Here is a 12854-nt window from a genome sequence, read left to right on the forward strand (position 1 = left end):
AAGTTCCATAATCTAATTTGGGACCCACAGCCTTGTGAAAGGCTGAAGATGTTGATAATCAACTGTCTCTGCACATCTTGCAGGCTCACAACCTTCCTACAGCCAGGTGCAGACTTCTTACATTGCCCCATAAATGTTACCCAGCCAAGGCTGTTTGGCTTCCCTGTGATACAAATGAAGACAAATTTAGCAAAGCAGATGTAAAAACAGCATTCTGGAGCCTTCAGTGGTAAATTCTGCAATGAAGTTGGTTAGAATCCAAGACAAAAACTACAAGGTCAAATGACTACCAAAAATGGAGTCATGTGTTTTTAAATTTGAGTTATCAGATTCATTTTTCCACCCTCCATAATAAAAGGGCCAAGAATCAGGAATGAATGGAAATGTTTGTATTGCAGAGACACAGAGTGTTACTCAGACTGATTTCTTGCAGCTGTACAGGCTTAAAAGAAATGAAAATAGTAGAACATATTATTTTTATCAAGTTGGATTAGAAGGCAGTGATGAAGCAGGTAATGTGAAAAAAACAACGTATCATCCTTACAGTCTCTTTTCTAATCATAAATATATCTCATTTCATGTTATTTTAGTGAAAGCTGCTGCTGAAATAAATCTCAGTCATACACATGCTCCCTCTGAAATTAGGTTTATGATTCCATGGGTGCAAAGAAGCAATTTGGGTCTTGAAGAGATTTGCCAAGTCAGTGTTTATTGAGCACTCCAACATTTCAAAGTGAGGCCTAGCAATGCTTCCAGCTGAGTGAATAGTCAATCTTGCATTGATTTCAACAGTGCAGGACCAGATCCTAATTCCTTTCTTTTTCAGGGAAAAGGATCTGTGATAATGACTGCTTACAGTTGTTAGCTGATCATAAAAGACTCCACTTTTTACTCTAAACAAGACTCTTTCTCCTCATATCTTGTGGCGCTTTGCAGTGTGGATTATCTGGCTGGGCTCATCCCACAGACAAATCCCCCTCTATTCCCAGAATTCATGTGTTCCTGTGCCCCTTGTGTTCATCACAAATGAGATTTTGCAGAGCTCTGAAACAAAAGCCATCCACAGATGAGGCAAAGCATTCCAAAATCTCCCCTTCTCTGACTTCTTCCACTGCAATCAAGAGCAGAAACGGAACAACGCGGATTTGGGGTATTGAAGGCTACAAGAAATTCCTTGTGCTGTGCAAAGCCCAACAACCCCACAGGGGAGCCCAAACAGCCACCAGGTCCTGCCAAATGGATGGATGCAGTGCAAGGGAGGTTGGGGACCACAGCAAACGAGAGGTAAAACACTCGAGACTTCCCAAAAACCAAACTTGGACCTTCATTTCAAAGTGGCCCTCATCCCACCAGGTTAAAGGGGGAATGCAGACAGGAATCACAGTGTCTGCTCAACACATTTCTTACATGCAGTAAAACCCATGAGAGCAATTTTTAGATTGTAAATGATTTTGGCAATCAGGACATTTTCAATGAATTTGCACATAAAATGTTCATAACTGTGTTACAAGAGTTAAAATCACTAAATTGCAGTGAAACGTCCACGGAACTTTCTAGGTCAGCTTCTGTTACAGAAAGGTCAGTTTTGATTTGCAATATTCTCTTTTGAAACTCCTCATTATTTTGCAACCAAAATAGGCTCACAGTATTTAAATTGGACAAACAGGCCCTTCATATTCCTCCTTTTGCTTTGTGTTTGCACAGCACCACAACAAGTTCTCTGCAGCACTACCAAAATACACCAAAAATCACATTGTTGGTGATAAAATGATTGCTTAAGGGTTATATTGTTGTGTTACATTCACAGCCTCAAAGGGAGAGAGCGTATCCTGTCCTGTTTTGTTGTTGACACTGGTTTCATGTTGTTCTACAGGCTCTAAATAAAAGGATGTGCTTGGGAAATCAGGACTGTGCCTTTCCAGTGCTGCTTTGGAGTAGACAAGAACATGACAACAACATTTCCTGCAATTTTACTAGAAAATTAAAATGTTCTGAGCACTGGCACAGTTCAAAAGCCCCTGGCATGGTTTGGACCAGTGCAGAACTGAGCACACACAACTCCTGGCTCCATTTCAGGGCACAGGTTATTCCTGTTTGGCAGATTGTATGACACTAACCTGCCTGGAAAACAATTGGAGTTCAATAATCCAAGTGTGGGCTGCACCACTCTTTACCCTCCACACTAAATAATAGGTCTGGGCACACTTAATTAGCTAATTTGGCCACAGCCAGGACACAAATGAACTGTTCAGGGACTTTTTTAGGAGAACTCCTTGTCATTTGCTGGGAAATTAAACAAATCACTGAAATCTCATATGTCTTGTAGGTTTTGCCTCAGAGAATAACCAAAGCAGATCATTTGAACAGAATCCTCTAAATTGGCCTGGATTGGCTCATTACCTGGCTGTTGTGTTCAAACAAACATAATGTTTGCTGGGAGAGGAGGAAGAGTTCAGAAATACTTTTTTTTTCTTTTTTTCTTTTTTTTTCTTTTTTTTTTTTTTTTTTTTTTTTTTTTTTTTTTTTTTTTTGCAGTGCAGATTAATAATATGTATATATTTTTGTCAGGAAGAAAGGCAGAGAGAGCAAAAATAGCTCTCAAGTGAGGCTGCTGCTACTCACTCCCCTGTTCCTGGATCCCTGACAGCCATTATGTAACCAAAAGGAAAATTAGATGAAATAAACTGCAGAAGTTAATTGGGTCGATATCAAGTAAAAATATAATTAGTCAAAGTATTTTGTGGCAAAGGCACTGACAGTATGTGGCTGTTCCTCAGCCTCAGTGGTGAGCAGGGATCCTGCCATGTGTTTAAAACTTATTCATCGAGCATTTCCATGGAAACACACAGATGCATAACCTTTGGATCACTTATTTTGGGAATTGCTGCTCCCTAGGTTCTCTCTGGAGTGAAAACTCAGTCCAGGAGAGGATAACAAACTGTGGTTCTGATCCAGAAACTCTCCACAAAGGAATTCATCCATAGCAGGATTGGGTGAGGGAAAGAAGGAAAGGGCATCTTGCAAAAAAGAAGAAAAGACAAAAAGCTTGACCTTAATTTTTTCCTCTCAGAGACTGAGAATTGAGAAATGACAGCACTGGGAAGAGCCTGGAGAGTTTAGAAATGGCCAGATGCCCTCAGGAAGATTGAAATGTCTGCAAGAGTGTCAAATAAATGCTGTAATGAGAAAGACCTTGGTTAAACACTGGGTTTGTTGTCCAAAGCTGCCCCCTTACAAAGCGAGATGAGAACCAGCTCCACTACAACTTCTCCAGGTGAAGAAAAACCCTCCCACGGTGGAATTGTCACAAGCTGATCCCACTTACTGTGACAGCAGCTCCCTGCTCCTACAAAACCCATGGACTCTTGCCAAAATGTGGCCCTTCCCTCATGCTGTGAAAGCTAGGTCAGGCTGCTTGCGATGCACAAATCCACAAAGAGCATTTGGAAAGCATCAGTAAAAATTTGCTGTCTGAACTAAAGGTGCTCAAAGTACTTCCATAGGAAATAAACACTGCATGGAAAGCAGGAGTGGTGTGGTGGGAGGGCAGCCCTGAAATTCCCTTCATATTCTTCCTGCTTCAAGGAGTAAAATCAGCCCCTGGGTCCCCTCCCAGGATAATTTCTGGTAAGAGATGCTCAGACAGTGGGGTTTGGGATATGATTCCCTTTCACAGCAGGGCCAGGAGTGAGGAATGTTCTCTAAACCAAAAGGATTCTCCCACTCCTGGTCTCTGTGTCCAGGCCAGGCTCTGACTGGGAAGGGAAAGCAAATTATTCATAATGCCTGAAAGATAATGAACCCCATTATATCAGCATTAGTAGTTTAACATAAAGCCTCAAAAGCCAGAGCCTTCAGAGGTTGTTCATAATTATTTGAGGATTCTGTTGCTGCAGTGATGTGATAACTCCTGTGGACTGGAATTTCCTTAGGCACAACAGAGAGCTGAGCATAAAATGTGAAGCCTTAACTTCAAATTTTCTGGCTTTGGCTTAAGTCTGCCTCACAAAGATCCTGCAATGCCTTTTGATTGTGTTTTGTCATGCATTGCCCAGCATCAGGGCTAATGCAAGCAGGCACACTGTCACTGACTGGGGGAGTTCATTCAGAACTGAGGGCCCTGGGACACAGCTCCCAGTGCTGCCACTGCCATCAGCCCTGATAAGGCTCTCCTGAGACACACAGAAAACTGAAAAGGTGACAGGATGGGGGGCACGGCCTTAAAACATGGAACTGCTCTCAGATTCTGTGCTACTGGAGGGCTTTGAGACTTTCTTTGAAAGAGGAGCAGGTCAGGAGGAGAAACAACCAGGCTACAACCCTTAACCCTTTTTTCCCCCCTGGGTATTTCAATAAAACTCTGCAAGGGTCTGTGATCTTTCTCTACAGGTGCTGTGAGACTCCACACAGGATCTGCTGCACAGCACGTTTCTAGGAGTGAAAAAGGCTTTTAGAGCCACACTGACCCAACTGAGAGCAACACTCCATAAAGAATGGCACAAAATCACAGCAGTGCTGCTTTTTAGATGGGATATTGGGAAGAAATCCTTCCTTATGAGAGTAACGAGGCCCTGGCACAGGGTGCCCAGAGAAGCTGTGGCTGCCTCTGGATGCCTGGAAGTGTCCAAGGCCAGGTTGGACAGGTTTTGGAGCAACCTGGGGTAATGGAAGGTGTCCCTGACCATGGCACAAGGTGGGGACTGGGTGATTTTAAGGTCCCTTCCCACCCAAACCATTCTGAAATTCTCTATTCAAAGTCAAGCACCTGGGCAGACCCACCAGAAGATTTTTCCCTTTACAGTCTGGCAGAAGAATGACAGCAGCTAGCCAGAAGGGAAAGAATTAGGAATCCAAGAGCTGAAATTCCTGCAGGAAGAAGCCCCAGAAAACAGAAGGATTTCAGCTGAAAACAACAATTACCCCAGACCTCACCATGTGCTCCATGCAAAACACATTCGATTAAAGCACTCTCCTCCTCAGTGCACTCTTTTTTTCCCTGGCACACAACCATAACAAAGCTATTTATCTCTAAAGGCTGGGAAACTAAAAAAAAAAAAGGCCCAGATCATTAGAGGACAAGGTACACTTGAATTAAAGGCCACAGGCACAGTGAATTCAAATGAAATCTGAAGTACCGTTGGTTTTACGTTGCTGGGAGAAGGACACACAATTCCTTGTCTCATTATCAGCAAGACATTGATTTTCTGTGGAAGTGTGCTTGAATTGCTCTTGATGGATATTACAACTTTCCTTCAACAAGAAGAGGATTGGTTCTTTCTAAAAGCTGTTGGCTTAAAAAAAAAACAAAAAACAAACCTTCTTGTACTTATTTAATACTTTCCCCACAGCAATGCAATTGATGGAAAAAATAGCTCAGCAATAGCTCATTTTCTCTGCTCCCCCCACAAGTGAATCCATTGCCTCATTTATATCTTTTATCTCCCTAAGATCTTTTTTGGTGCATAAAAAATTTCATTCATTAAACTGCAAAGGGGCGAGGGGGGAAGGGATATCTGCTTAAACCCATCTTGTGGAATTTATATATGGGTGTGGATAGGATGACCTGATAAGAAACAAGTGTTTGCTTTAATTTTATTTTCTGCGTAGCAATAAAATGAGGGTGCTTGGCATCCAATTTTTGTGTTAGCAAAACATAATGGATTTAGCAAAGAACAAGGATGATTGTTTTATTGATCAACACAGGAAAAGGTTGTGTGTTGACTTAGAGCAATAACAAGAGGAATGATGACTTTTCCGTGTCTTTTTTGTTTTCCATGGCAGCCAACGTCCTGGAAGAAGACTCAATGGAGCAGGACATCGAGAGCCCTGTCACAATCCATCAACCAAAGTTGCCCAAACAAGCGAGAGAGGATCTGCCAAAAAACATCAGCAAAGAATGTGCCAAGAGGAAAATCCAGAGGTACGTTCGGAAAGATGGGAAATGCAACGTCCACCACGGGAATGTCAGAGAGACTTACCGGTACTTGACTGACATCTTCACCACCCTGGTGGATCTCAAGTGGAGGTTCAACCTGCTGATCTTTGTCATGGTTTACACGGTGACCTGGCTCTTCTTCGGCATGATCTGGTGGCTCATTGCCTACATGCGAGGGGACATGGATCACATAGGGGACAGCACGTGGACCCCCTGCGTCAGCAACCTCAATGGGTTTGTCTCAGCCTTTTTATTCTCAATCGAGACCGAAACCACCATTGGGTACGGTTACCGGGTCATCACGGACAAGTGTCCCGAGGGAATTATCCTGCTTTTAGTGCAGTCTGTCCTAGGTTCTATCGTCAACGCCTTCATGGTTGGCTGCATGTTTGTGAAAATATCCCAACCCAAGAAGAGGGCAGAAACCTTGGTTTTTTCTACAAACGCAGTCATTTCCATGCGGGATGGAAAGCTGTGTCTGATGTTCCGAGTAGGAGACCTTAGGAATTCACACATTGTAGAGGCATCAATACGAGCCAAGTTGATCAAATCCAAACAGACAAAGGAGGGGGAATTTATACCACTCAACCAGACAGATATCAACGTAGGTTATTACACAGGGGATGATCGTCTCTTTTTGGTTTCACCACTGATCATCAGCCATGAGATTAACCAGCAGAGTCCTTTCTGGGAGATTTCCAAAGCCCAGTTGCCCAAAGAGGAGCTAGAAATTGTTGTAATCCTAGAAGGAATGGTGGAGGCAACAGGTAACATTTCTTATACTTTGTATGAGGTAAATGCTTTAATTTTAGCAAGGAAAATCAGTGGTTTTGCTTCGTTTTAAAGGAATCACTTCCACAGTCGTTGCATTTGAAAAAGGAGTTCGTTCTCTGGTGAGCTTCAGAATTAAAAGCATGCCCAGTTTAATTGTCTGTTCCATCTTGCCTAACGGAATTAGTGTTGTTTCTGCTCTGTTTAGAAAATGGGATAGCATCTCTCATTTTCTAAATTTTTCACAGCATGTCACCCAGTTATTTGTCATTCTATTGCAGGAGCAGCTCAACCACAGGGACCTTGTGGGATAAAATTGCTTAGGGAAAAACAAAAAAAAACAAACAAAAAAAATTCAATGCAAAAACTCTGTTTGTGATTAACGTGGAAGCACCATGGTCCTGCTGCTTCCAATCACTCCTGGGTATCTGCAGAACAACTGCCAGCCCTGTGGCATTCCAAGGCTGGATCCAGTAGGAAGTGATATGTTCAGTTCTCTCTCTTTTTTTTTTTTTTTTGCCTGCTCGTTTTCCTTGGTTTTTGTTTTAACTGGTAACGTGGGGCTTGTTCCACTCTAGCTCACAAAAGGTCTCATCTGAGTTGGTGTTTCACTGGGGCCCCCCACAGGAGTGCACAGAACACTGGAAGCTGGGATGTACAAACAAGGAATGTTGTGTCACCGGAGTCTCGTGGAGGTGCTGGGTGGTTGTTACCTGCAATTATGCAGCAGAACAGCAGAAATCACTTGGTGCAGGGGAAAAAAGTGCTTGAAATCCACAGCAAATGCACCACTAAAATAATGTTTCTTTTTTTTTTGTATTAAAGCCAGAATTATAGGAGGGTACTTTTATCTGTGTTTTAGAAGCTGGAGGTGTTTTTTCCTGTTAATAACAGCAGCAATGCCTGAAATGAGTAAATATAATCAACACACGGGAATGGCTATTATAAAATGAAGATTTGATGTGCTTGGGGGAAGAGAAAACACTGATTATAGAAATATAAGAATGAGATTTGCCATTTTTCCCCACGACTGCAGCAAAACCCAGCAAAGTTTGAGCACGTGGATTCCACAGCTCTGACAGAGGCACAACCTTTCCAACCCTGACTCATGTTTTGCAACTGGAGCCAGGAAATAAAGAGCAGTCTCTTACTAGAACATGTGTGTGTGTTTCACACATCTATTATGTGGTGTCAGAAGAAAACTGCATTTGTCACCATATAATAAACGTGTGAGACAAAAATGGAGCAGAGGGGAAAAAAAAAAAAAAACCCACAACAAAAAACTGAAGGGAACTTGGCAGGGAATTTGAAGTGGTAAATGCAAGGCTTTCCAAATTTTCCAGGAAGTAGGTGGTACTGAAGAGAAATCAAGATGAAATGTTTAGTGCTCCTGATCTGTGCAGTAAGCACCGAGATTTCAAACATCTGCATCACCTTCGGGTGAGACAATGAGGAAATTGCTCTTTGTTCCCTGAAACCATCCTGAGATCTCAGAACTGCAGCTGAAGGAACTTGACATCCCAAGGGGGTGGGGGATATTTTCAGGATTGCTGAACACTGTGTTTTCCAGCAAAGAGATTGGCAAGTAGTGGCAGAATAAAAAATGTCTCACCAAAACCACCTACAGGATCAAAAGACAGAATATTTCTGCAGTGCAGCAGATGTGGATTTGTTGGTTTAGGGTCTCATCTCTATTTGTGAGCCCCCCTTCTCTCACCTCATGTTCACCCCTGCACACCCCAGGGCTCTCTCCCAGGGGTGTTCTTTGCTGCTCTGGCCTGGCCACCTCTCCCACTCAGCCACCACCAGCCTCCACTGCAGCACAAAACCCCTCAGACTGCTTGGGCTGGCAGAGTTTGAGATAAAATCACATCTGTCATTATCTCAAACCTTTCCAGTCCTTATCAAGAGAGAAACTGAATGCAGTGATTTGGAAACCCACGGAAGATGTCCAGGATTAAAGAGTTTCCCCTGCACTGGGTGGGGTCCGTTTCCCATTTTAGGTTGTTCTGTTTGGGTAAAGTCTCCTGCTGAGTGAGATATGAGCAGAGGGCATCAAATAATGTCAGAATTACCAGCACAACTCCTAAAACATATTTGTGCATAAGTAGCTTCTTGTGCTGTGCTTTGACTCCTTGCACTGAGTTATTTTTGTTGAAGGTACATTCAGGCCAACCTTCTACCAACACTTGGAATTTTCACTCTTTTAATTTACAAATATTCACACAAATATGACACAAATTTACACAAATATTACAAACATTTCTGTTTATTTGCATCCTGGCAAACACTCAAAGACAATTTTGGCAGTCAAATACTCACCTTTCCTTCTCCCACCTGCTGCAGAGTGAGAGCAGGGAAAGAAGCTGCTCCCAGCAGCAAAGCCCAGCCCTGCATTCCTGCCAGCAGAGTTATGGAATCCAAAATTATAAAATTATAAAGGCTGAAGCCAGGAAAATGTGATGTCACCTACAGCAGTGTCCTCATTTGGTGTCACTGCTGAGGGAACCAAACCAGGCTGAGGTCATCAGGTTGTGTCATCCATCAGAAAAGCCACTCCCAAATCTGAGCAGGGAAAAACAATCTTTTCTCTGTTTTCAGAGCTTCCCCACTCAGATAGAGCTTCAATGAGAAATGAAATGGGAAATGATAAGGGTAAACCTTTGCTAATGTTGTTATTAATTATTGATTCTGCTCAAATTTGACTCGACAGGTAAATACATTTATAATAATTTCCACACTGAGTGCTCCAAAATCACATTTATCTGTTGTATGAAACACAATTTTTATGGATTGTCATGGGAATTCTGCATTGTGTGTTAGGACAGGAAATTAAGAAGAATGCATTTTCTTAAATGACACTAAAATAATGAACCCAATTAAAATTCAGCAGAAAGTTCAACTCAAGGATCCCTTAATTCCCCATGGAAGCATTGCCATAACTTCCTGAGATGCAAAAAGAATGGATGTGTCTTTTTTGAGGCACATAACAAAGTATTATCCCAGGGACAATCCCTACACCTTGATTATTCCCATTCTTTCTGCCATGAAAATCACTTTGAGGGCAGAATCCTCAGCAAGGCATTTTCCAAAAACATGAAGTCAATCTGACTCCTTCATCCAGCACCACCAAACACTCAAAATAAGCCTGGTTTTTAAAAATACTTGCTATGGATCCTTTCAAGATGCATTTTTTAAATGTATTTATTTACAGCAACATTCCAAAATATGTCTTTGGATTTGAAGGATAAAACTTTTGCAAAGGTTTATTTCTGTGCTTTTCCTGGTGGTGGTGCACATCTCTCCAGTGGCCAAAAACATTGATTTTGGGACAGCAAAAGCACATTAGGCTGCTGTGGAACCACTGAGGAGCCTTGAAAATGGGGGGGAAAAAATCCAACCAACCTTCACTGCAGCTGGATGACACATCTGGAATTTCCACATTTTGCAGCCTATTTTCCAGGGTTTTAAATGTAAAATAACCTACAGTTAGGAATGTTTTATGATAATTGGATCCTAGCCATAGGCTTAAGTTTTTAAGCCTTTTTCACCTGGTGAAATCTATTTCTAAGGGAAGTCTTATCATCATAAGCAAAGTAGGTATTTTAAAAAATTAAGCCAATGTATAATTTTGATAAGGAAATAGACCCATAAGGAGGAAAGGAAAGCCATTTAAATTTGGAAGGTGCAGTGGGAAGGTCAGGTAGCGTACAATAGCCAGATAAACTGAGAGAAATAAACTCAAAGAGAGAGAGAGATGAAAAAAAATGGGGGCAAAAATGGTGAGAAAGAGGAAAATTCTGAACAAGACTTGTGAAGTTGTATCTGGCCAGTGGGATGCACTTGGTGACACTCTGGCAATTCCCTCTGCCTAAAAATAAACATTTGAGCACTGAACAGTTCCAAGGAAAGAAAATGATCTGCACATTTGTAGCTGTCAAAAAAAAACCCCAAAAAAACAAAAAAGCAACAAAGCTAGCCGGAGAACTTCAGGTTCAGAGGGATAATTTTACAAATAAACTCAGAATAGGGTTCATTTACAATTCTGACACTGGGGCAGCTTTGAGAGCAGCATCTGCAGCAGGTTTTACAGCCACAGAAACAACCACACTTGCCAGCTGTGGAAAACATGTGTGCAAAGCAGTAAAATGTCCACTTGGATGGTTATTTATACAGTAAACAGTGTTATCAACCAGACAAATATTGTATAAAGCTGTTGCCCTCTTCACTGCAGCCCCTCTGACTGACTGGTTTATTGTGGGTTTGATTTCCCTGGGATGAAATGCCATATTTACCCCTTGGCCTTGCCCAGCCCTAGCAAATATCTCCCTCTGATATGGATTTAAGCAGTTCCAACCCTTCAAAACCTCTCAGCAGACTTTGCCCTCTCTCCAAATAAAAATTGCTGGGGTTAGAGTTTCTCACTTGAATTTTCTACTGCTCTTCATGGAAGAAATATTTACCCTCTCCAACTGCTTCCTGAGGGCATGCAGGTGACAGGAAGAAAAACACCAGGATTTCTCCCACCTGAGTGTTTCTGCAAGACAAAGGACAAAAGTGGGTTTGATTGTCCTCCAGGATGAGACTGAAATGCAGTTTGAGCAGGGTCAGGAACAAGTGGCTTCTGCTCCAAACTGGATCATCTTCATTCCAGAAATGATCAGACCACAAGGGCTCTCCAGCCTGCAGCTTTCCTTCCTATTTTTAGGAGTTTTAACATCTCCTGCTGCTGGGTGCTAGACTTGGACAAGGTTTGACTTCTCACACATCCCCACTTCCCTGGAGTTGCCAGCAATTCCTTTCAGTTCCATCTCATTTTAATTTTACTGAGTCTAACAAAGCATTCCACTGGTATTTATTCTCACACAGAAAACGATAGGCATTAGCAGGAGGGGAGCTCTAAATGCCAGCAGGGAAAGAAATTCCCATCTCATTGACATGTTTCCTTCAGGAAGATTTCTCTACAGGTGGAAAAAGATGAATTTCATTGCTGAAGAGGATTGTAAGACTTAGAGGAGGTAATTACAATTTCACAATAGTCAAAGCTATGAGGAATAGCAAGAAATCAGGGAGCAGTGTTTGTGGGAAATAAAAAGGAGATGCTGATGAGGAATATTAAAGCTAAAATGTTGCTGGATCTCACTTTCAGGGAAAAGGGATTACACCTTTGTTTAACAGCTTTACTCTCTGGGTAGTGCTGTACTTTGCAAGCCTGTTATGAATGTTTGAGAATGGCTTTTTGTCCATCTCTCACACCTTTCTCACCCATTAATTCCTCAGCTTTTCGCATCTCCAGCTGCTTCCTCAGCCCTAAATGTTCAAATATGATATTCAGAATCAAGCAGTAACTCATACTAAAAGGTAAGATCTCTAAAAGACAGGTATTTAGGGATTACCTAACAGATCAGATATTATGAAATAATTCTGTGCTGACCACATATCAGACTTGCACAAGAAGAGCTTCATTTTGCACCTCCTGTCTTTGCAATCCCTCCAAAGTCTCTCTGGGCTTGGAGAAAGGGCAGGTCCCAGTTCTTTCCACACTCCCACAGCCTCCCCTGTCGACATTGTTCCTTCCTAAAGCAGGGCCAAGCACAGAGAGGTGCCCCAAAATCCTGTCTTTGCTCATCACTGCTGAGCCTGCACAGGTTATTCCCTGCAGGGCTCGTGATCTCCACGGCCAGAGCAATGACAGGATCCCAAAATTTTCTTTAACTCTGGCCCTGCTTCTGCTTTCCAAGCAGAAAGGCACAGTGGGAAGCTGGGCTGGCACCCTCTCCATTGACCAGCAGAGTATTCCTAAAATCCTGTGGTCCCAGACACCTAAACTCTTCCTAAAATCCTGTGATTCCAGACACCTCAACTCTTCCTAAAATCCTTTGATTACAGACTCATAAACTCTTCCTAAAATCCTCTGATTCCAGACGTTTCTACTCTTCCTGAAATCCTGTGATTCCAGTCACATAAATTCTTCTTAAAACTCCATGATTTCAGACACCTCAACTCTTCTTCCTAAAATCCTGTAATCCAAAACACTTCAACTCTTCCTACAATCTCTGATGCCAAACACTTAAACTTCCTAGAACCCTGTGATTCCAGATGCTTAAACTCTTGTAGAAACCTCTGATTCCAGACACCTAAACTCTTC

General features: G+C 42.2%; 1 protein-coding gene across 2 annotated transcripts in view; it reads left to right on the plus strand.

Moving 5' to 3' along the window:
* The window catches only part of KCNJ6 (potassium inwardly rectifying channel subfamily J member 6), a 171156-nt gene that overhangs the window by 127969 nt on the left and 30333 nt on the right, over positions 1 to 12854 (plus strand). For both annotated transcript variants that reach the window (XM_066545557.1, XM_066545558.1), the window contains one exon: positions 5782 to 6702. In XM_066545557.1, coding sequence (XP_066401654.1) covers positions 5782 to 6702 — 921 coding nt within the window. The remainder of the gene's footprint in view (positions 1 to 5781; positions 6703 to 12854) is intronic.

Source organism: Molothrus aeneus, chromosome 2, assembly GCF_037042795.1.
Source record: "Molothrus aeneus isolate 106 chromosome 2, BPBGC_Maene_1.0, whole genome shotgun sequence".
Lineage (NCBI taxonomy): Eukaryota > Metazoa > Chordata > Aves > Passeriformes > Icteridae > Molothrus > Molothrus aeneus.